The sequence below is a fragment of the Schistocerca americana genome, chromosome 3, assembly GCF_021461395.2.
Source record: "Schistocerca americana isolate TAMUIC-IGC-003095 chromosome 3, iqSchAmer2.1, whole genome shotgun sequence".
Lineage (NCBI taxonomy): Eukaryota > Metazoa > Arthropoda > Insecta > Orthoptera > Acrididae > Schistocerca > Schistocerca americana.
In genome coordinates, this window is record NC_060121.1 from 609,794,054 (window position 1) to 609,816,103 (window position 22,050).

The window sequence follows — 22,050 nt, forward strand, 5'->3', positions numbered from 1 at the left end:
GAAAGGATGGATGTCATGTTCTACGAATTAAAGAAATATAATTCCTCTCGTTATTTAATTCATATACTTCTGCACGGCGCTAAGAGGAGGTAACATAACGAACGCGGAAGAGAAGTGAGCAGGGGAAGACACACTGCCGACGCGTGAACGGGGCTGGAACAGAGCAGTCTCCAGAAACTTTTCTGTATAAACCAACCTACTTTAAAATTTCGTCAGTGGCGTCTGTCAGAGCAGGCACTACTCCGCTTATTATTTACAAGGAAGAGCAACTATATGTACTGCTCTTTCACCAATAAATACCAACAAGCAACAGAAAGCCATTCGTTTATGATATGTTAATACATCTACAATTGTACACAATTAAACAGACAGTACTAGAAGAAAACTTCATACCACTTTGATTCCACTATGTGTAAATTAGCAATAGATAGATTTTTTTTACTGAAAATATAACTACATTTTAAAAATTGTACAGACAGTAATAGAAGAAAATATGGTACCACTGCGATTATGGATACGGAAGCAGACATATCTAAAATCACCATTTATAAATCGGCAAGTACTTTCTATGAATAATAGTATGATACAGAATAAGCATATTTAAAACTACAGTAATTACTACAGCTAAGTATTATTAAATTAAGCAAAGCGTTTCGTTAGTACTGTACAGACTAACGCACGACGATATCTACACTTTCCTATGCGAAATACTGTACAGATTTTAGCAGATCGTTGAAAGGAAATCTTATATAGACAAAGCAAATATCAGAAAAGAAAATTTTGTTAGCGTTTCTTGTTGTCGAAAGATATGTACAGTTTATATGTACAGTAGATCTCCAACGGAACTATGCGTGGTGAATCCAAAGCACGGCTTCAGTGTTAGCGCACGCTGTACAGCATAGCAGTTCTTGAGTTACCACGTTTTCTCTGCTGACAAATATCCTCAGAAGGCGAGTGTAGAAGACTTTGCTAACCTTTGACATTTTCAACCTCCACACATTTGCGTGTTGTACCATTACCTTAGAAACAGAAGAAAGCAAGTCTGTACTCACGTGATCGTTTTCTGACACATAGAATATTTCTCACGGACTCAGTTCTCCAGCTAATACGTTGTGGCAGTACTCAATTTTCGTACTCGTCGAAACAAGTATTGCTCCCCTGATGCGTTGGCCAGGGAATGGATAGGTTGCGTTCTTGAAGGTCGAAGGATGCAGTTACGTTGCGCGCAGTTACAAGGAGCGTAGAATAAAGAAACTGTATTGTGCTTCAGTATGAAATCTATCACTGAGTAACGGATATATTACTATCCAAATGGTTATTACTAGTCCTCGCCTTCAGCGCTCTGGTTTGAAACACGAGTCGCAAAACGGATTTTTTTATAGACCATCCCTATCGATTTGTAGCCATTCAGTAGTAACGTATCATTAATGAATGCAGGTTTTATCACAGGTTGTCACTGATTGAGATTCTAAGGCTTTTAATATCCGTGTTGATCAGATGTGTGTATCAAGAATTAACGGTACCAATGCGAAATTATCATTTACAGATTACTATTACTCCCTGCTACAGTAGCGTGTAGCGTCATGTTGGCTCAAAATAGAATCTAAATTATCCGGGGTAACATGCTATCACTGTAAGAACAAAATAACATAATATACTCGTCGCTTATTAAGACCGATAATTTTTCTTTTTAAGAGTGTGGGAAAAAGACTCATAATAAAAGTTTTAATCACAACTATTGGCTACGCACTCCAATATGTCTTCGTCTTCATTACCATTGAAAGTTTCTGATGTGTGTAAATAACCGCGTTCAAAAGACCTTAAGTTGGCAGAGTGCTGCCTTCAGTACACAAATCGGAACGAATCTACTAACCCATTGGGTACCGGATTGGCACAAATGCTTCTAAATTCGATTAACGTCTGACAACAGACCATCAATTACCAAAAGACGTCATGTCTGTAGGAGTTTCAGTTATTTACACCAAGACAGTTTCAGCACACTACCTTATTTTTAGAATTCCGTGTGCGATGGCATGCCTGTCAACAAGCAATTTACTATTTTTGTGTTGTAACGAAGAACGAGTCAGGTAAGAAAATGGTTACTGAGTTTTGATGTATACTTGGTATTTCCTCCCAAGCAGTCTTCTTCAGACGGCTACACGAAATACGTTTCTTAAGATAATGCTCCAAAACTTTTGAAACTTGAGGAGCGACATCACGGAAATCTACGAGCTGCTACACGAAAAAATCTATATGTGCGTAGTTCAGTTTTAAGCGGACATTATATGACCAAAGTCAATATACTGTTTACCTAGAACGGTGAAAATACACTCCTGGAAATTGAAACAAGAACACCGTGAATTCATTGTCCCAGGAAGGGGAAACTTTATTGACACATTCCTGGGGTCAGATACATCACATGATCACACTGACAGAACCACAGGCACATAGACACAGGCAACAGAGCATGCACAATGTCGGCACTAGTACAGTGTATATCCACCTTTCGCAGCAATGCAGGCTGCTATTCTCCCATGGAGACGATCGTAGAGATGCTGGATGTAGTCCTGTGGAACGGCTTGCCATGCCATTTCCACCTGGCGCCTCAGTTGGACCAGCGTTCGTGCTGGACGTGCAGACCGCGTGAGACGACGCTTCATCCAGTCCCAAACATGCTCAATGGGGGACAGATCCGGAGATCTTGCTGGCCAGGGTAGTTGACTTACACCTTCTAGAGCACGTTGGGTGGCACGGGATACATGCGGACGTGCATTGTCCTGTTGGAACAGCAAGTTCCCTTGCCGGTCTAGGAATGGTAGAACGATGGGTTCGATGACGGTTTGGATGTACCGTGCACTATTCAGTGTCCCCTCGACGATCACCAGTGGTGTACGGCCAGTGTAGGAGATCGCTCCCCAGACCATGATGCCGGGTGTTGGCCCTGTGTGCCTCGGTCGTACGCAGTCCTGATTGTGGCGCTCACCTGCACGGCGCCAAACACGCATACGACCATCATTGGCACCAAGGCAGAAGCGACTCTCATCGCTGAAGACGACACGTCTCCATTCGTCCCTCCATTCACGCCTGTCGCGACACCACTGGAGGCGGGCTGCACGATGTTGGGGCGTGAGCGGAAGACGGCCTAACGGTGTGCGGGACCGTAGCCCAGCTTCATGGAGACGGTTGCGAATGGTCCTCGCCGATACCCCAGGAGCAACAGTGTCCCTAATTTGCTGGGAAGTGGCGGTGCGGTCCCCTACGGCACTGCGTAGGATCCTACGGTCTTGGCGTGCATCCGTGCGTCGCTGCGGTCCGGTCCCAGGTCGACGGGCACGTGCACCTTCCGCCGACCACTGGCGACAACATCGATGTACTGTGGAGACCTCACGCCCCACGTGTTGAGCAATTCGGCGGTACGTCCACCCGGCCTCCCGCATGCCCACTATACGCCCTCGCTCTAGGTCCGTCAACTGCACATACGGTTCACGTCCACGCTGTCGCGGCATGCTACCAGTGTTAAAGACTGCGATGGAGCTCCGTATGCCACGGCAAACTGGCTGACACTGACGGCGGCGGTGCACAAATGCTGCGCAGCTAGCGCCATTCGACGGCCAACACCGCGGTTCCTGGTGTGTCCGCTGTGTCGTGCGTGTGATCATTGCTTGTACAGCCCTCTCGCAGTGTCCGGAGCAAGTATGGTGGTTCTGACACACCGGTGTCAATGTGTTCTTTTTTCCATTTCCAGGAGTGTAGATTGTCGTCAGGAATTATAATTGCAGCTATACTGACATTTAACACTTTTGCCAGATAATATTCAGGTATAGAAAATGTACTCTTAAGAGAAAATAGGAGCTTCTGGTTTTTCCATGATGTCGTTATTGTATTTAAAGTCTTATGCAGAGAGTTTGTTTCAAGATTCAGCTGGAGCTTGACTAGGGCTAAGATATCGTAAGGCTGTAAAGTGACGATAATGTTCGTGAAAGAGAGACGCAGAGCCCATTTTAACTAGTGCTGCTGGTACCCACGTCTAGCGTCGCTCTGCACCACTCGCCATTAAGTACAGTAAGTGGATCAAACCAGTGTGGCGAGTGCGAGAGAGTCCCTGCTGCTCGTTCAGTATGTGGCTGCGGGTAGTGAGCTGTGGCGGTCGGTACTCACCCCAGAGCTGGAACCGAGAAGGCTGGGCACCAGCTGCAGGATGCTGCCAGAGTCGCTGCCGCCTCCCGCACTCGCCGAGGCCCCTGCGCCAGCGCTAGCCTGCAACACGCCGGGGAAAACCTAATGTACACCTACCACCGACACCACAAACGGTCGCTTTTTTCTTTCATTACTACTCTTTTCTCTACGGTTTAGGCTACATTCGCTTTCGATACATATACAGTACACGTCTCCTCCTCCCCCTCTCTGGATCCACCTCTTCCCCCCTCTTCTCTCTCTCCACCTCATCCTCCTACCCATATCTCACCACCACCACTCCATTTTCTATCTATCCACCTCCTCCTCCCCCATCTCTCTCTCCATCACCCCCTCTCCCTCTCTCCTTGTTCATCTTCTTCTTCCCTTTTCTCTATCTCTTTCTCTCACCGTCACTATTCAATTCCTGCTGCCTCATCTCCCTATCTTTTCCTGCAACCCCTCCTCTCACAGTACCCACCCTATCCTCCCCAACCCTCCTCATTCAACATCTCCTGCCCCTCTCCCTACGCATCTTCTCTTGCCCGACTCCACCAATCCATCTCCTTTTCTCCCTTCCTTATCCTTCTCCTCCTTCGCCGGCCGCGGTGGCCGTGCGGTTCTGGCGCTGCAGTCCAGAACCGCGGGACTGCTACGGTCGCAGGTTCGAATCCTGCCTCGGGCATGGGTGTGTGTGATGTCCTTAGGTTAGTTAGGTTTAAGTAGTTCTAAGTTCTAGGAGACTGATGACCTCATATGTTAGGTCCCATAGTGCTCAGAGCCATTTGAACCAACCTTCTCCTCCTTCTCTCCATCCCCTCTGTCTGTTTCTCCCTTCCTTATCCTTATCCTCCCCATCTCTATCCCCTTCATCCCTCTCTCCCCTGTACTTCCCATTGTGCCCCCTCTTTTGTGTCCATTCCCTTCTGCTATCCACCTGAACCTTCCTCAGATGTGCCAGTACACACGTGGAGCCCCTGCAAAACAGGTCGGCACTACCCCCGCACACATCTGTCACACAGGGCAGTCTACAAGTCAGGGGCTAGAAACCATCTTTTTGTCTCTGAAGTATAGGCTGTCATGCAAATCAGGCCAGTACTACTACATCACAATATGCCTTTTGTGCAGGGCAGCATACATGTAGGGGACTGAAATAGCGTTTCTTGCTTCAGCTAGGAGGTTCTAGCTCCCTCAGTGCTAACATTCGTGAAATGTTCTGTATTTGTGTCAGATTTGCTTGAAATCGATCCACAGGTTTAGGGAGGGGATGCTACACATACATACACACAGGGTACTTTATACAGGGTGTCCCAGAAATGGTACAAGGACTTAGAAAGTTTGTAGAGATTGTCTTGAGGAACAAATCGAGAACCGTTTCCAGAAACTTAGTTAAACAAAAGAGTTATGTTTTTGAATTCCAAATGTTAGAAAATTGTCAAGGTAAATGAATGAACGTGAAGTAATATAAAAAGCAGTCGCATCTCACTGATTCAGTGACAAACTACAACTTATTCACGAAGAAACACTTTCTAATAGCTACATAACTGCAGCTTTCTCCGCTCAAAGCAAGAAAATATAAACACGTATTTCATCCATGAGTACCGTGTATTTCTGATGTTGTCTTTTCTTATTACAGTAGGCACATTCCTCGACATGTAACAATTTTGTATGTACTATTTACTCTAATAATTTGCACTTGACTTTTTTGTAAATATAATTACTTTCGCTTCAAAAGCGAATGTGTTAAAGATTCTTGCCGTTTGTAGCTGAGCTGTAGCGACGACTGCGGAAATGGTTTCTTCTTTGTTGGCAAGTAGTTTTATTGCTTTTAAAACTTCATTATCACGACTGTGTGGCTTTCCCCTCCACTACAGTTGTAGTGGCCCATCTGGTACGTTAAAGAACATACGTATTGCACTCCATAACAGTTTTCTACGTTCCACTTTCACTGATTTGACTGGAAGTGCAGTGAAGAAAACTTTCCATTGTTGAGTACATATTCGACGCCTTTCTGCAAAAGGTTTGGTCTTTTGCAGTTTATTAGCCATTCTTTTGGTTCTTAAAAGACGACTGTCTTGTGATGCACAATTTCATACCTCCCAGAGTCCTCACGAAACTATAGAAAGAAAAATGTGGTGTAATTTTTTAGTTACTGCCGATGTTTATTGCACTACGTGTGCTCCCTACGTGAAACCTGTATTACAAGTCCATATAAACGATAATTTTCACATTCGACCGATATTGTTTCAAATATGAAGCATTTTGTCCGCCTGGAGAGCTGCTGTCGCAGTGATAAAAGCGAGCAGGAGTGTCGTGAGTGTGTGCACTGGACTGTAGTGCAGTCTAGGAGACGGCAGGTAGTTGGAAGGTCCAGTCAGCCATACCTGGCCGCCGCCGCCGCCCAGGAGCCCGCTGAGCAGGTCCACGGCTCGCTTGTCGCGCTGCATCAGCTCGCCGATGTGGCGCACGTCGCGCAGCGTCTTCTCGCGGTCGCCGCGGTCCTCGCGCAGCCGCTGCACCGCCTCCCGCAGGATGTCGTCCTCGAACTGCTGCTCCATGCGCACCGCGCGGGCCGCCGCGCGCGCCAGCGACGCCCGTGCGATGTCCGACTCAAGGCTCTGCAACAAGGTCGTCAGCGTTGGCATTATTGACACTTGCTGGACGTGTCCTCTCAAAGCACTGCAATATCTATAATGGAATTATTTGTGAGAAATCAGCAAATATTAAAAAAGTGAAGCTCTTGAAGTAAGATCTCTTGAAGCAAGCTCTCTTGAAGAAAGCACTCCACGCGCCATGCTGTGTACACCGGAACGCGGTTACCTGCTTGTCATCTTCCGTAAAGCTTTTGTTCGTCCTATGACGACAGGACAATGGTTCTTTTATAAAATTTAGTCTTAATGCCGTAAGTGAGCATTAATGGACGAATCATGGTTTTCCACATAAATTCCACGTCAGTCTGATAATGCCCCAAAAGGGCGAAACATGCCATTTCCTATTAAAAAAAAAAGGATTTTCCAACTGAGACTATCTTGTTTCAATAAATTCGTAGCCGGTTGCTGAAACAGCCGCCCAGTATGGAAGGGAACCAATTTTACTAAATAACTGGAGTATGAGTGAACTATGTAAGTAGGCCTATGTTCGTACCATGTCTCCTCCTAGACCACTGAACTGATCTAAACCTAACTTGGTACACATATCACTTGCTGTCTGGAAAGACTCGCTATCGGGGGAGAATAACCTACTTATCGAAGAGAGCTCGGCGTGAGGATGAAAAACCAGTGTAGTCCACGACGCGCGAATTCCCTTAATTTATTCATTCAACATTTGAGAACGAGAGTGCTTAGCGACTTACAACATATTTTCCACATAATTTTAAACCTTTATGAAACTTTCCCTCCTTGACAACCCCCACACAATGATGCGAAGAAAAAGTTTATCGCTCTATATATTTTCGCTGCTCATGCAGTAAAACTATTGCACTAAGCGTGACGTTTTAATTTATTACTTATTTACTATTAACTGTATTTGCAACACATTTTTGACGATATGACATATAAAGTTTTGTATAATGGTACGATACATAATCCAGGAGATACAACGTCATAAACGCTGAAATGCGTGAAATAATGCCAAATCACGCATGGCTTTTAATTTGTTACTTTGTTACTACTAACTCTTCTCAGAACATATTTCGCAGACTCTAGCCGCATATACAGTACGTGATCGAAAGTGTCCGGACAACCCCAAAAACATACGTTTTCATATTATGTGCATTGTGCTGCCACCTTCTGCCAGGTACTCCATATCAGTGACCTCAATAGTCGTTAGACATAATGACAGAGCAGAATGAGGCGCTCTGCGGAACTCACGGACTTCGAACGTGGTCAGGTAATTGGGTGTCACTAGGTCATACGTCTGTACGGAGATTTCCGCACTCATAAAATAAACATTTCTAGGCCCACTTTTTCCGATGTGATAGTGAAGTAATAGCATGAAGGGACACTTACAGCACAAAAGTGTAGAGGCCGACCTCGTCTGTTGACGGACAGAGATCGCCGACAGTCGTAATGTGTAAAAGGCAGACACCTATCCACACCATCACGCAGGAATTCCAAACAGCATCAGGATCCACTGGAAGTACTGAGACAGTTATGTGGGAGGTGAGAAAACTTGGATTTCATGGTCGAGCGGCTGCTCATAAGCAACACATCACGCCGGTAAATGCCAAACGACGCCTCGCTTGGTGTATCGAGCGTAAACATTGAACGACTGAAGAGTGTAAAAACGTTGTGTGGGGTGACGAATTACGGTACACAATGTGGCTATCCGATGGCAGGGTTTCGGAATGGCGAATGCCCGGTGAACGTCATCTGCCAGCGTTGTGTAGCGCCAACAGTAAAATTTGTATCCGGTGGTATTATGGTGTGGTCTTGTTTTTCATGGAGGGGACTTGCACCCCCTGTTGTTTTGCGGAGCACTATCACAGCACAGGTCTTCATTGATGTTTTGAGCACTATCTTGCTTCCGAATGTTGAAGACCAATTTGGGGATGGCGATTGCATTTTTCAACTCGACTGAGCACCTGTTCACAAAGCACGGCGTGTGGCGGAGTGGTTACACGACAATAATATCCCTGTAATGGACTGGCCTGAACAGAGTCCTGACCTGAATCCTATAGAACACCTTTGGGATGTTTTGAAACGCCGACTTCGTGCTTGGCCTCACCGACCGACATCGATACCTCTCCTCAGTGTTGCACTTCGTGAAGAATGGGTGCCATGTCCCAAAAACCTTCCAGCATCTGATTGAACGTATGCCCGCGAGAGTGAAAGTTGTCATGAAGGGAAAGGGTGGGCCAACACCATATTGAATCCCAGCATTATGAATGGAGGGTGCCATGGATACTTTTGATCACATAGTATACCAATGGATGTACCTGTGAATTTATATGATTGTACGACACATAGTTCAGGAGATAGAACGTGATGAGCATTAAATTGGGTGAAAACGAAAATTCATGCCGAAATTCGCTAGAGATACAGGCGGAAATGTATGTATAAAATGTATAGAATATGTTAAATATGACGATGATGTTAAATATATACGAAATGTGTCTGACGTATGAGCAGGTGCCCAAAGCTACAGGTAAAAAGCTCATCCTAAACTCCTGGAACGATTCCAGCCAAAATTGGTAGATTATTGAAACTTCCTGGCAGATTAAAACTGTGTGCCCGACCGAGACTCGAACTCGGGACGTCTGCATTTCGCGGGCACGTGCTCTACCATCTGAGCTACCGATGCACGACTCACGCCTGGTACTCACAGCTTTACTTCTGCTAGTACCTCGTCTCCTACCTTCCAAACTTTACAGAAGCTCTCCTGCGAACCTTGCAGAACTAGCACTCCTGAAAGAAAGGATATTGCGGAGACATGGCTTAGCCACAGCCTGGGGGATGTTTCCAGAATGAGATTTTTACTCTGCAGCGGAGTGTGCGCTGGTATGAAACTTCCTGGCAGATTAAAACTGTGTGCCCGACCGAGACTCGAACTCGGGATCATTGCCTTTCGCGGGCAAGTGCTCTACCATCTGAGCTACCGAAGCACGACTCACGCCCGGTACTCACAGCTTTACTTCTGCCAGTACCTCGTCTCCTACCTTCCAAACTTTACAGAAGCTCTCCTGCGAACCTTGCAGGCAGGCAGGCAGAAGTACAGCTGTGAGTACCGGGCGTGAGTCGTGCTTCGGTAGCTCAGATGGTAGAGCACTTGCCCGCGAAAGGCAAAGGTCCCGAGTTCGAGTCTCGGTCGGGCACACAGTTTTAATCTGCCAGGAAGTTTCATATCAGCGCACACTCCGCTGCAGAGTGAAAATCTCATTTTGGTAGATTATTAGTTACAGTCTGGAAAGAATACTGTGAGCGTAAGAACCACGTGCGTCCTATTGGTATGTGCTCGATAATGTGGCGAGAGAAGAGGGCAGGAGAGGAACAGACAGCGAGGAGGAAGGAGGACATGGACATAGGGGCGATGGGAGAGGAGATGGACAGAGAGACAGGGGAGTGCGGGTGTGGCTGATGGACTAAGAAAGGAGAGGAGGAACTAGAATTTGAGGGGGAAGGAGATGCACAGAGGGAGAAGCAGCAGTTGCCTGAAGAGGAAGGGTCAGGTGGACAAAGAGAGGATGACCAGATGGACGTAGAGAGGGATAGGAGGTGATGGACAGATAGTGCAGGATGGTGGAGATGGTGAGTGAGAGGGGGGGGGGTATAGGAAATGGAAAGAGAGGGGGAAAAGGAAGGGAGGGGCAAAGAGAAAGAGGGGAGAGGAGATGGATTATGAGAAGAATAGAATAAATACATACCTGGTCAACGCTGTGTATGCGCTATAAATGTACTACGAAAATCACTCCAAAAGAAATGCACAACACGTTTTTTTCAAAATTTCAACTTTCGTTCTACGTTTTAGCTATTCAAGGAGGTTATAGGAACGCTCTTTCTGTTGGTATTAAAAATTAATTCAACTTGTTACCGCAAGTAGCATTGTCATAAAACTTTGAAGTTGGCTGCTGCTCTTGATGTTCCTTTTGAAGTAACGTGGTGTGGCAGAGTTCCTGTAATGTGAAACGAGACCTCGGCAAACTTTCACAAGAGGCTGAAGGTGTAAGGAGATGACGGTGCTGATTGCAGTACAGTTGGTCGTTGCGAAAGCTGATTATCTGGTGAAAAGGTGCACGCCAATACTCAGGACCCCCCGCGAAGCGGCGGAGAGAGCACTGTACAGACCCCTGACAATGAACAGTGTACACACAGTGTGATTTTGGTTCACAATTGCATAACAGTGAACGAGCTATCAGCCGACTGGCAGTAGCAGACACGAATGTGCGTAGAATACTGAGACAGCTAAAGGAGAACAAAGTATGCCCCACATGCGTTCCAAGAATGTTGACGGAGGCCCAAAAAGACACAGTGCGAGAACTCTGTAGAGGAGTTCTTTTTAAGAGCTGTGACGGTAAATGAGACCTGGTTGCATTTCTTTGAACTGCAAGCAGAACGGCGATCGATGGAATGACACCATGGAATATTGCCGAGAAAGAAGGAATTCAGAACTGCAACTTCAGCAGGAAAAGTGATGGTCACTGTGTTTTTTTGATACAGGGGGACTGTTGCTCGTGGACATCAGGCCACAAGGAATCACTATCAGTTCTTAGGCGTATGTGGGAATGCTCAAAGACTTCGTGCTCGAATGTGTTGCGTTTGACAACATCCGTGAAATAGGATTTTTTATGCTGCGTGATGACCGGCTACATGTCACTGAGAAAACCACCACCAAGATCAGAAAACTTGTTCCGACAACTTTGAAACATCCGCCCTATTGACCTGATGTAGCACCGTGCGATTATCCCCTCTTCAGTAAACTGAAGGAACCTTTTCGCGGAAACGGACATGAAAATGGATTCCCTTGTGATGGTGACTGAACAGTGGATCAAACGTGCTGCGCCTAACTTGTACTGTGCAAGTATACGTGACTTAGTTCTATGGCGGCGTACGGCAGTGGAAAGAGATTATGTGGAAATACGATATTTTGTCTCTTAGAAATGTATTAACTGGCCGTGAATATCAAAGACATGAAAAATAAATTGGATGGTCCAAAAAACATTGTGTATTTCTTTTACAGTGATCCTCGTCGTTTACGCTATTTGTCATGCTTGTGTGTGTGCGTGTGTGCGTCAGATAGAGAGAGAGAGAGAGAGAGAGAAAGAAAGAGAGAGAGATAGGGTGAGATACAGAAATGAACAATAGGGCGAGACACGGAAGTGAAGAACAAATCGACTAAGGCGGAGACGAACAGAACAACACTGGAAGTTGGTTTCTCTCCCAGTAGTCGATATTGTTGCAGACAGGACCCTAGCTCAATTGGAGAAAGAATGTACGCCTGGCTTGCTTTACTAGTTCTATTTCTCTTTTGCAACATGACCGTAAAACTCAACTTCACTATTCTTAACACTGTTATTGCTGGAGGATTATGATGTGCTATATCTTGAAAGTTATTCTTCTCCACAGTGACTTCTTTGCTCCAGTTGTCTATCTGTGTCAGTTTACTTGGTAATCCGTTGATATCATCAAATAACTTCATGTGCATTTGTCAGTAATATCTGTGTGGAATTATTTCTGAGAACTTCTTGGTATATATTTTCCCGCGTACTAGTCTGTTACGCAGATGTTTCTAACGGTTTTTACATAAATCCAATATGTTACTGAGGAAGTTACCTTTCAGTTCTTTTTGTTGGCTTTTATCCCGGAGTCGGGATGTAAATTTACGGATTCGTCACACATAACAGGAGAGGGTAGCCCTATGAGAAGTGCTCTTCCCACCGTCACTTCTCCCTTCCACCCACCTCCCTCCCCCTTCTACCGTGCTAACGCGCGCCGCTATTAGGGGGAGTAGAAAGTTATCTTTTACGTGATAGTAATACTGAGGTAACACCTCAGAACTTTAATGATGAATGAGTAATTGCATAATGCGTAACAGATTTCAGTTTTCTATTATCCATTATAAACATTACGAATTTCTTTTAACTAACCCTTTTTGTAACATAACAACTACCGCCACCGCATATCAAATATCGTTTATCATAGACCATTAATTTAATTTCATATTAGCAGTATACAACGCTTTATCTTGTCTGCGTTCTTATCATCTTACTGGAATGCAACTGAAAATCATAGTCTCGTAAAAGACTAGACGATAATAACTGCGTTAACACAAAAAAAAGACAATACTGCGGCTTGAGAAACTACAATAATATAGATCCTCGCTTTGTATTTGTGAAAAGGCGTGAACTAGCACTGGTATTCCAACCTGTGCTAAAAAATGGACTACAGATTGCCAAAGAGATAATTAGCGCGTTCTTGCCGTAAAAAGGGCCTTAGGCAGGCTATTAAATGATTCGTATCGGGCGACAGCAGACTGACAAGACTGGTAACACGGCTTCGACAAGTTTTCTCTTGCCGTTGCACAACAGTCGTAACAGAGTTTTAAAAACGAGATGTAGAGCGGCATATTCGAGTCACTGCCGACCTAGATACCATAAACAACTGTTAGTGGTACGCGAGAGCAAAGTGATGGAGCATTGAAAGAAAAGGAGTGATTAGTAGCTCATCTCAGATATCATCTCTGGCAAATACCTCCCCCAATATTTGGTATTGTAAATTTTCATTATTTATACAGAAACTTTCCTTGGCTTTCGTGAAACTGGAACAGTGTTAGAACTAGTAAAATTATTAGATACCACAGAGAGAAATCACAAGTGATTTTTACCAACGGAATACCAACAAATGATTTGTTTGGGCTTTAAATAAGCGTTTTACATTTCTACAGGTAATTAATTAAACACGATGCTAGCAAACTGGAAAAGATATAGTAAATCATCTCGTCTATTAATTACACTACGACGGCGAAAAGTAAAGTGTGGAAGCTGTCTTATCAATTTTAATACTTGTATTTAAATATTACTTTGAAGTGTTTCGAAAATGACCAAAGAATTCTAAGCTAAAAGAAAATACTTTAGGGACAGTAAATGAATACTTTATTTTCAAAAAAGTATTCAATGCATATAGGGAAATAGAGCATGATTAATGATGAAGCACAACTTATGTTATCTTGATCACCATGTACTGTATTTCATTTAGAAATACGCATAGCTGTGTCCAGATTTGCAGTCCTATCAAATGACAGGGTATAGTGTTTGATCCAAGCATAAAGTTGGAGCGTGTATTTAGTGCAACTCATCTACATATGTGGCTGCCTCATCCACTTTATCCATGATTCCTTCAGTTGCTACAAGTACTTAATTTTAAAAAGAACAAAAAACGGGAAGCACAAAGTGATTAAGTCAACCTTTACCTTTGCAGTACCCCAATTCTCCGAAGTAAAGAATAAAGTGTACATTATTCTCACTAAATTCACTGCGTTAATTAGAGAGGGAGAGAGAAGGACGAATATAAGTTACCATGAAGAAGAGTGTTGGAATAAGATAGGGGTTTATTGTTCTCTTTATGTCAGACGTAAAGCTTAGTACAAATAGAGTTAATAAAAGATTAAAATTGTATGTACTCTTCCCCCGAGATTTAAAGTATTCTAAAACTCCACGTAACGAGCGCGGTATTTTGAAATATAAGATACAGGTGCTGAAAAATTTATTGCATCACGTTCTACCCTTGTTACCTTAATCACTAGCACAGGCCCCACGCAAGCGCAGGAGAATGTCTCCCATAGCGGAATACCACTCCCACAAGCCTGCATCCATGGCGCGCCACACGTCTCGAGCCGCCATTCACCTTGATCACGGCGTTTGTGGAGACGGCCATTGACCTAGGATAGCAGAAATGAGATTCATCGGAAGAGCCGAGACGTTTCCATTGATCGAAGGTCGAATCCTGACGGTCCCGTGCCCACTGCAATCGTAATTGACAATGTCGTTGGGTCAACATGTGAACACCCAGTGGTGGTCTGCAGCGGAGCTCCATGTTCAACAATGTACGATGAACGGTGCGCTCCGAAACACTTGTACGCACAATAGCATTGTTCTTTTTCGACAGAGATGCCAAAGATCGTCATCTGTCCTACTTTACAAAGCAGACAAGCCTTCGAACCCCCACACGTTCTGTGAAGAGTCATGGACGTCCAACCATTTAGCTCCTAGTGGTAGTTTCACTGTCCTACGTTTCACCATAGATGCGCACGACAATAGCACGTGAACATTCGACCAACTTCGCCGTTTCCGATATACTCTTCACAGGCTCAGCGTAATGCTAATCTGCCCTTTGTCAAAGTCTCTTATCTCAATGGATTTCCCCATTTGCTGCCCGTACCTTCGCTAAGGTGCCCCTACTCTGCTTACATAACGCGTCACGTGCTCGCAACGCCACCGGAAGGCATCCAACGTCGCGGTGGGCAGTAGTCATTATATTTTGGCTGACAATTGTATCTAACAAAAATATCTCTGTTAATTACATCACCACGAAAGGATTCTTGCCATTTAGCAAAGGCAGGCATCGCCCAGGTGTAGTGAAACTTATAATTAATGTACACATATACATGCCTGAATTGCGTAGTGTTTGACACGAGAAAGGTGAGTGGCTCGACAACTATACAGGAACAATGATATTGCCAATATCAAAGAAAATAAATGTCACAAAATATACTGAATATATCATTGGGCAATAATTTTACAGTTAATAATGAATAAACTATTGAAACCAAAAGCGGAGAGCGAACTGAATTACGGAAGTTCGACATTAAAAGTTAAAAGGGAGGGAGAAAAATGTTACAAATAATTGAGGGAAGGTACCTAAAATAAAAGTAGGAAAGCATGTGCAGTTTTGTTGACTTTGAAAAAATCTTTCATAAGTTCAGTTGCTTACACATAGCCGGCCGCGGTGGCCGTGCGGTTCTAGCGCTGCAGTCTGGAACCGCGGGGCTGCTACGGTCGCAGGTTCGAATCCTGCCTCGGGCATGGATGTGTGTGGTGTCCTTAGGTTAGTTAGTTTTAAGTAGTTCTAAGTTCTAGGGGACTGATGACCTAAGATGTTAAGTCCCATAGTTCTCAGAGCCATTTGAACCATTTTTTTGAAGCTTACACATATAGATGCTCTGAAGACGATAGGCATTAATTGGCAATGGGAGGAAAGAAGGCTTAAAGTCTCTTTGTATATCATACAATGAGTGAAAATAAGAATAGGAAATAAAACGACAGACGGAATAAATATTGGGCGATAAATTATACAGGGCTCTTCATCTACTCTGTTTCACGTGTATTTAGTTGACTTAGTTAAAAACTATTTCCACGCAATGTATGGCCTGACAATACGATAGTAGATAATAAAATGTTTAATGTTTGCTTGTGACATGATATTACTGAGTGAAAAATCAAAATACAGTTAACAGTGCGTTAAAAAATTGAACACCAAACGTGAAGAATATGGAGTGGAGAAAATGTGAAGGAGACCAAGGAAATGTTTTTACAAGGCAATCAAGGAATATGAAAGTGAAAATTTGAGATTACTTAGGGAAATGGGTTGATAACTTCAGGTACTACCTACGTCGTACATTTAGCGCTAACATATTTTGTAATCAACAATTAAAAACCATGAAAGCTATTATAAAAGAAATGTTTTACATAAGGGGAATTTTTTGTGGTCCATTCAGCAAACAAGTAAGGAAAAGATTATTGAAGTGTTCTGTACGGCGTTTTGCCCTGTATAATGACGAAACATGAATACCGCGGCATAGAAAGAATAAATGCGTAGAGGCCTCTGACAGTTGCATCTGGAAAAGAATGGAGGGTATGCAAAGACGGATAAAATAAACAATGAGGTTTTGTTATAAACGGTGAACGAGGGGGAGCAGTAATAATTCCATTGCGGAAGAAGGCAGGTGCTGGCGGATGTGAATATTATCGATCAGTTTAATAGATGATTACTCCAAATTAGTGACACGCTTTATTTACAGAAGAATGGAATAACGAAGTATGTGACTTCAGGGAAGATCAATTTGTGTAGAAATATAGGAACATGCGTGGCAATACTGACCCCCCGACTTATCTTGGGAGATAGGTTAAAGGAAGGCAAACCGAAGTTTATAGCACTAGTAGATTTATGGCTTATGATAATACGGACTGTAGTACATTCTCAGAAATTTTAAAGGTAGCTGTGACAAAACACAGGGAGCGACATGTTGGCTACAACTTGTAAAGAAACCAAATTACATTTGTAAAAGTCAAAGGACAAAAGGGAAGCAGTAGAGGAGAAGGGGGCGAGGCAGAGTTGTAGCTTGTCCCAAATGTCATTCAGTCTGTACGTTGTGGAAGCGATGGAGATATTTGGAAAGGGGATTAAAGTTCAATGGGAATAAATAAAAACTTTATGGTTTGCCGATGTCATTGTAATTCCGTCAGACAGGGCAAAAGACTAGGATAAGCAGTTGAATGGAATAATTGGTGTCTTGAAAGGAGGCCATATGGTGAATATCGACAAAAGTAAAAGAAAGACAAATGTTGTTGAATTAATTACACGATGCTGAGTGAATTATAGTAGAAAATGGTACACTAAAACTAGAAGACGAGATTTGTTATTTGGGCAAGAGAATAGGTGATGATGGTAGAAGTATACAGCCGTAGTCCGTAAATGGCGGACCACGTCCAGTTCCGGTAGGTCAAATCTGGACCGCCAAATATTTTTTTTTAAGTACAAATTATTCAAGTAAGTTATTTAACAAATATTCTTCTGTACATAGCAATACGTCTTAGCTCCACTCTCATCGATCTTTATAGTATTTTACAAGTAACTGAGTGACTGATTTAAGTTCTTAATTGTTAGTAGGTACATCAAATACACAAGCAAGTTGTCCGACTGAAGCAGCATGTTATGTTGATCCACATGAAAGCTCTGTCCACTCGAAGTTAACGTAAGAATTTTAATTGATAGTACGAAGAGCGTCTTCTTTCCGCCGCAAGCTGGATATCTTTGAAAAAGACAATGCAGGCGAGGAATTTATTCACTTTACAATAATTCTTCAATATGAAAACAGTTCTGAGATAGACATTGCAGTATTTTCAAATTTTATGTCACATCTTAGGAAGGAAACTGCAGCAAGATTTCAAGACTTTGCAGAGAAAGAGAAGTTGTCACGAGTCTTAAAACCGCCTTTTGAAAGTTATCCATCTCCAGAAGGGACTGATGTGGCTGTGAGGTTGTTCCGCCTTTCAAAGCCTTCACTCCAAATGGGTATAACGGACTTGCAGGAAGACATTTCTATCCAATCCTGTAAAACTGCATCCGTCGAAGAATTTAGGAGTAAACATATCCCAGAAAAATATGAAAATCGCAAAAAAATAATCATATACACCGCTACTAAGTTTGCCAGCAGATATGGTTGTAAAACATTTAAAGACGAATTTTTTGAAGAACCAAATCGCTCAAGATTAACAGCAGCACACCTTAAAGACACTATTCGCAAGAGCTGCTCCCCACCTGAATCTAACTTTAAAAAACTGGCTCAGAACAGTAAATGTAATTTCTCCTTATGATTTTTCAAAACAGTTATGCCTATCTATCGTATTTCATTTTTTTAGCAAAAATTAAAATAAAAGGTAGTAACGACTATGAATGTTTTTGTAATTTTTTAAAAATTTTGTTCTCCCTCCATTAAAATTTTCAGTTGTTTCCAGGCCCCATGCAAAATGTGAATTGACAATAGTAAGAAACGCATATCTGATAAAGAGATATTTATAAACACTAAACATATATTCAAATGTTATAAAGTCTATTCTGAAGAGTTGAGTGTAGCCAGGCACGGGATCGAAACGAGGACGATAAACGATTTGGAAGTTAAGAGAACAGAAGTTTCTGAAATTCGATACAACAGGAGAATGTAGATGATTAGAGATGTATCGGATAACTGCTGAGGAGGTACTGAATAGAATTTGGGAGAAAATAAATTTATAGCAAAATATAAGGGATCAAGGAAGCGTCAAGATGGTAATAGAGGGAAGCGTATGTGCGTGTGGGGAGGGGGAGAGGGAGGGGGCGGGGGAGGTGTAGGGGAAGGGGACTAAAGTTGGAGTGGCAGACCAAGAGTGGACTACAGTCAACAGTTTCTAGTTCGGTAGGTTTCACTAGTCAAGCAGAAACGAAATGGCTTGCAAAAAGGCACACTTGCCTGGAGTGTTGCATCAACCAGAAATCGGACTGAAGACCACAACAACAACAACAAAATTCTTCGCCTGTGCATGTGGAGCACAGAGCACGCGACCAGTACCAGGGCGACCTGGTGCGGACAGCAGCACGGCGCCGAGGCGCGTCCTCTAGTGTTACGTCAGCGGCCGCTTTCACCGCCTGGGCGGTCGTTTCGCCCGGCCTCACGCCCGTGCAACCCACGGCCTTCCTGCGGCCTTCCAGAAGGCGTGTTCACACAGACTGCGGCAGCAGCCTCCACTGACGCATCTCGACGCGCTCCGAATGCTCGCGTGCGCGCGCGCGCACACACACACACACACACACACACACACACACACACACACAATAAGCTAGGAGACCTTGGACGCCAACATACGTTTTTGTAATGAACAAGCGACAGCAAACCGTAACAATGAAAAATATACACTATCTGATCAAAGGTATCCGGACACCCACAGGTAATTCGGTATTGACCACTAGATGCCACGAATGAGGATCCGCCAGTATAAAAGTATGCAAGGAATATTGTAATGCCACCACAGAAGCAGTAACAACAGAATGGGACGGTCACGAGAGTTCAGTGATTTCGAACGGGGACTAGCAATTCGATATCACCTGTGTAATCAATCCATCAAGGACATTTGATCGCTTCTAAAGTTGCTGAAGTTCACTACTGGTTGTATTATTCTAAAGTGGAAACGCGAAGGACCGACCACAGCGAAAACAAAACCAGGTAGACTTCATACAGTGACCCGTGGAGCATTGTGGAGAGATTTTCTACTGTCAGGAACTGGGTGTTGTGCTGTCCTTATCATCATAATTTCATCTCTATCGACACGCAAGTAGCTGAAGTGGCGTCAACTCGAAAGACTTGCACCAGGCGAACAGTCTACCCGACGGGAGGCCCTAGCCACGCTGTATTTCCATTTCCAACGAATGGAATCACTTATAGTTGCAAACTACTACCTGCATGACAGCTAATGCAATGACTGTGCGTACATACTTAAAAGAATAGGCTACAATGATCGAGCATTTGTTCATAAACTAAGTGACGCACTAGGCGGCATAAAGGGTGACTATACTGGGCAGTGTATGACTGGAAACGATTGATTTGGAGTAATAAAATAACGGTATAAACTGGGGAAAAACGATAGACGGAGTCTCGCTTTCTCGAATGCCTGGAGAACGTTATCTGTCATGATGCGTATTGCCAATAGTAAAGTACGAAGGAGGTGGTATTAACGTATGGGGTTTTTTCGTGGTTAGGGTGTAATCCCATTATTGTGCTTAAGAAAATGCTTAAAGTGGAAAGGTATCAATACCTTTCAAAGAACTGTGTACTGCGTACAGTAGAACAACATCCGAAGACGATGACTGTATCAACACGACAGTGCATCCAGGCATGAAGCAGCGTCTCCGAGGGAGCAGTTTGTGGGCAAGAACAATCCTGAACTGGACTGCTCAGAGTCCAGACCAGGACCCAATGAAACTCCTTTGGCATGAGTTATGACGTCGACTTCGATCCAAACTCTAGCGTCCAACATCAGTACCTTTTCTGATCTCGGCCCTTGAGGAAGAATGCGCTGCCACTCCTCCACAGACATTGAGACACTTCACTGAAAGTGTCGCCAGCAGAGTTCATGTTATCATACAGGCGGAAGATGGACAAAACCCATATTCATGTCTATTACTAGTTCTCAGAATACTTTTGATCAGCTAATGCATGGAAGCGTGAAAAGCTTCTAAATTCTGCATGCGTTCACATTAGTTTCTAGTAGGACTCAACTGATTACTAACCAGGGAGAGAGACTGTATCAAGATTTTATCAATTATATTCACTCGCCTGATCAACTATATATTTCTGGTTTCAGAGTTCGCCTGCCATAAAAACTGACAAATTATGATGCGGGCGTTTATGGACCCCTGAAGGCAATGTAGCAAGTGAGACCTCATCACAGCAGACATTCCCAGTTCCTTTCAGTCTGTACGACAAACGTATCAATTACGTGATTCAGACCGCCCAATATGCCTGATATCTGATACAAAACCAAGCAAAAGAGGTGGTATTCTGCTGGGTACCAGGACACGTCGAATAAGAGGAAAAAACGTAACCATCAAAGTACTCAAAGTAGCGTGTGGAGGAGGCATTGTAGTTCCGTGTGTCATCCTCCTGCCCCCCAGCCGGCCGAAGTGGCCGAGCGGTTCTAGGCGCTACAGTCTAGAACCGCGCGCCCGCTAGGGTCGCAGGTTCGAATCCTGCCTCGGGCATGGATGTGTGTGATGTCCTTAGGTTAGTTAGGTTTAAGTAGTTGTGAGTTCTAGGGGACTGATGACCTCAGAAGTTAAGTCCCATAGTGCTCAGAGCCATTTGAACCATTTGAACGTTGCTGCCTATGGGCCTCAGCAACAGGCGCCAGGTTGACGCACCCACGGTGACTGCTGTTCATCGGCGGCGAAGGCTCCGATTTCACTCCAGTGCCACAACTACACCTCCACCACGTGGCGACAGGTTGCCTTTTCAGATGAATTGCGATTTATGATCCATACGGCAGATTGCCGTTGGCGTATACGGCGTGAATAAGCAAACACTCTGCATGCATTATGGCCTGGGGAATTTTTTCGTTGGATTTCCTTTGTTATCTCTTCATTCCGGCAGGCACAATGTATCAAAACACGCACACAGCTATCCTTGGGGGGGGGGGGGGGGGGGGGGGGGCGCAACGTTAACACTGCTCGTAGTTTGCGGTTGTTTATAACAAAGTAGCAACGCTAGAAGAAAGTAACTGTTTGCAGAATGATCTCCAGAGAATGATGAATGGTGTAGGCTCTAGCAGTTGACCCTGAACGTAAATAAAGGTAACATATTGCGCATGCATAGGAAACAGAACATCCACTACTGTAAAGCTACACTGTTGATGGAAAACCGATGGAAGCAGTATGTACCGTAAAATATCTAGGAGTAACTATCCAGAGAGACCTTAGTTGGAATGACCACTTAAAACAAATAGTGGGACTCACATTAATAGGAAAAATCTTAAGGAAATGGGACTCATTCACGAAGGAAGTGACTTATAATGCGCTTGTTCGGCCGATTCTTGAGTATTGTTCATCCGTCTGGGGTCCCTACCAGGTAGGACTGATA

The 22,050-nt window shown here is 44.0% G+C and overlaps 1 protein-coding gene across 1 annotated transcript in view; it reads right to left on the reverse strand.

Annotated features, from left to right (window-relative positions):
- The window catches only part of LOC124606895 (loricrin-like), a 124,766-nt gene that overhangs the window by 48,442 nt on the left and 54,274 nt on the right, over positions 1 to 22,050 (reverse strand). The window contains exons 3-4 of the mRNA XM_047138992.1: positions 6,558 to 6,791; positions 4,159 to 4,257 (exon numbers count right to left, since the gene is read on the reverse strand). Of these exons, the coding sequence (XP_046994948.1) occupies positions 4,159 to 4,257; positions 6,558 to 6,791 (333 nt within the window). The remainder of the gene's footprint in view (positions 1 to 4,158; positions 4,258 to 6,557; positions 6,792 to 22,050) is intronic.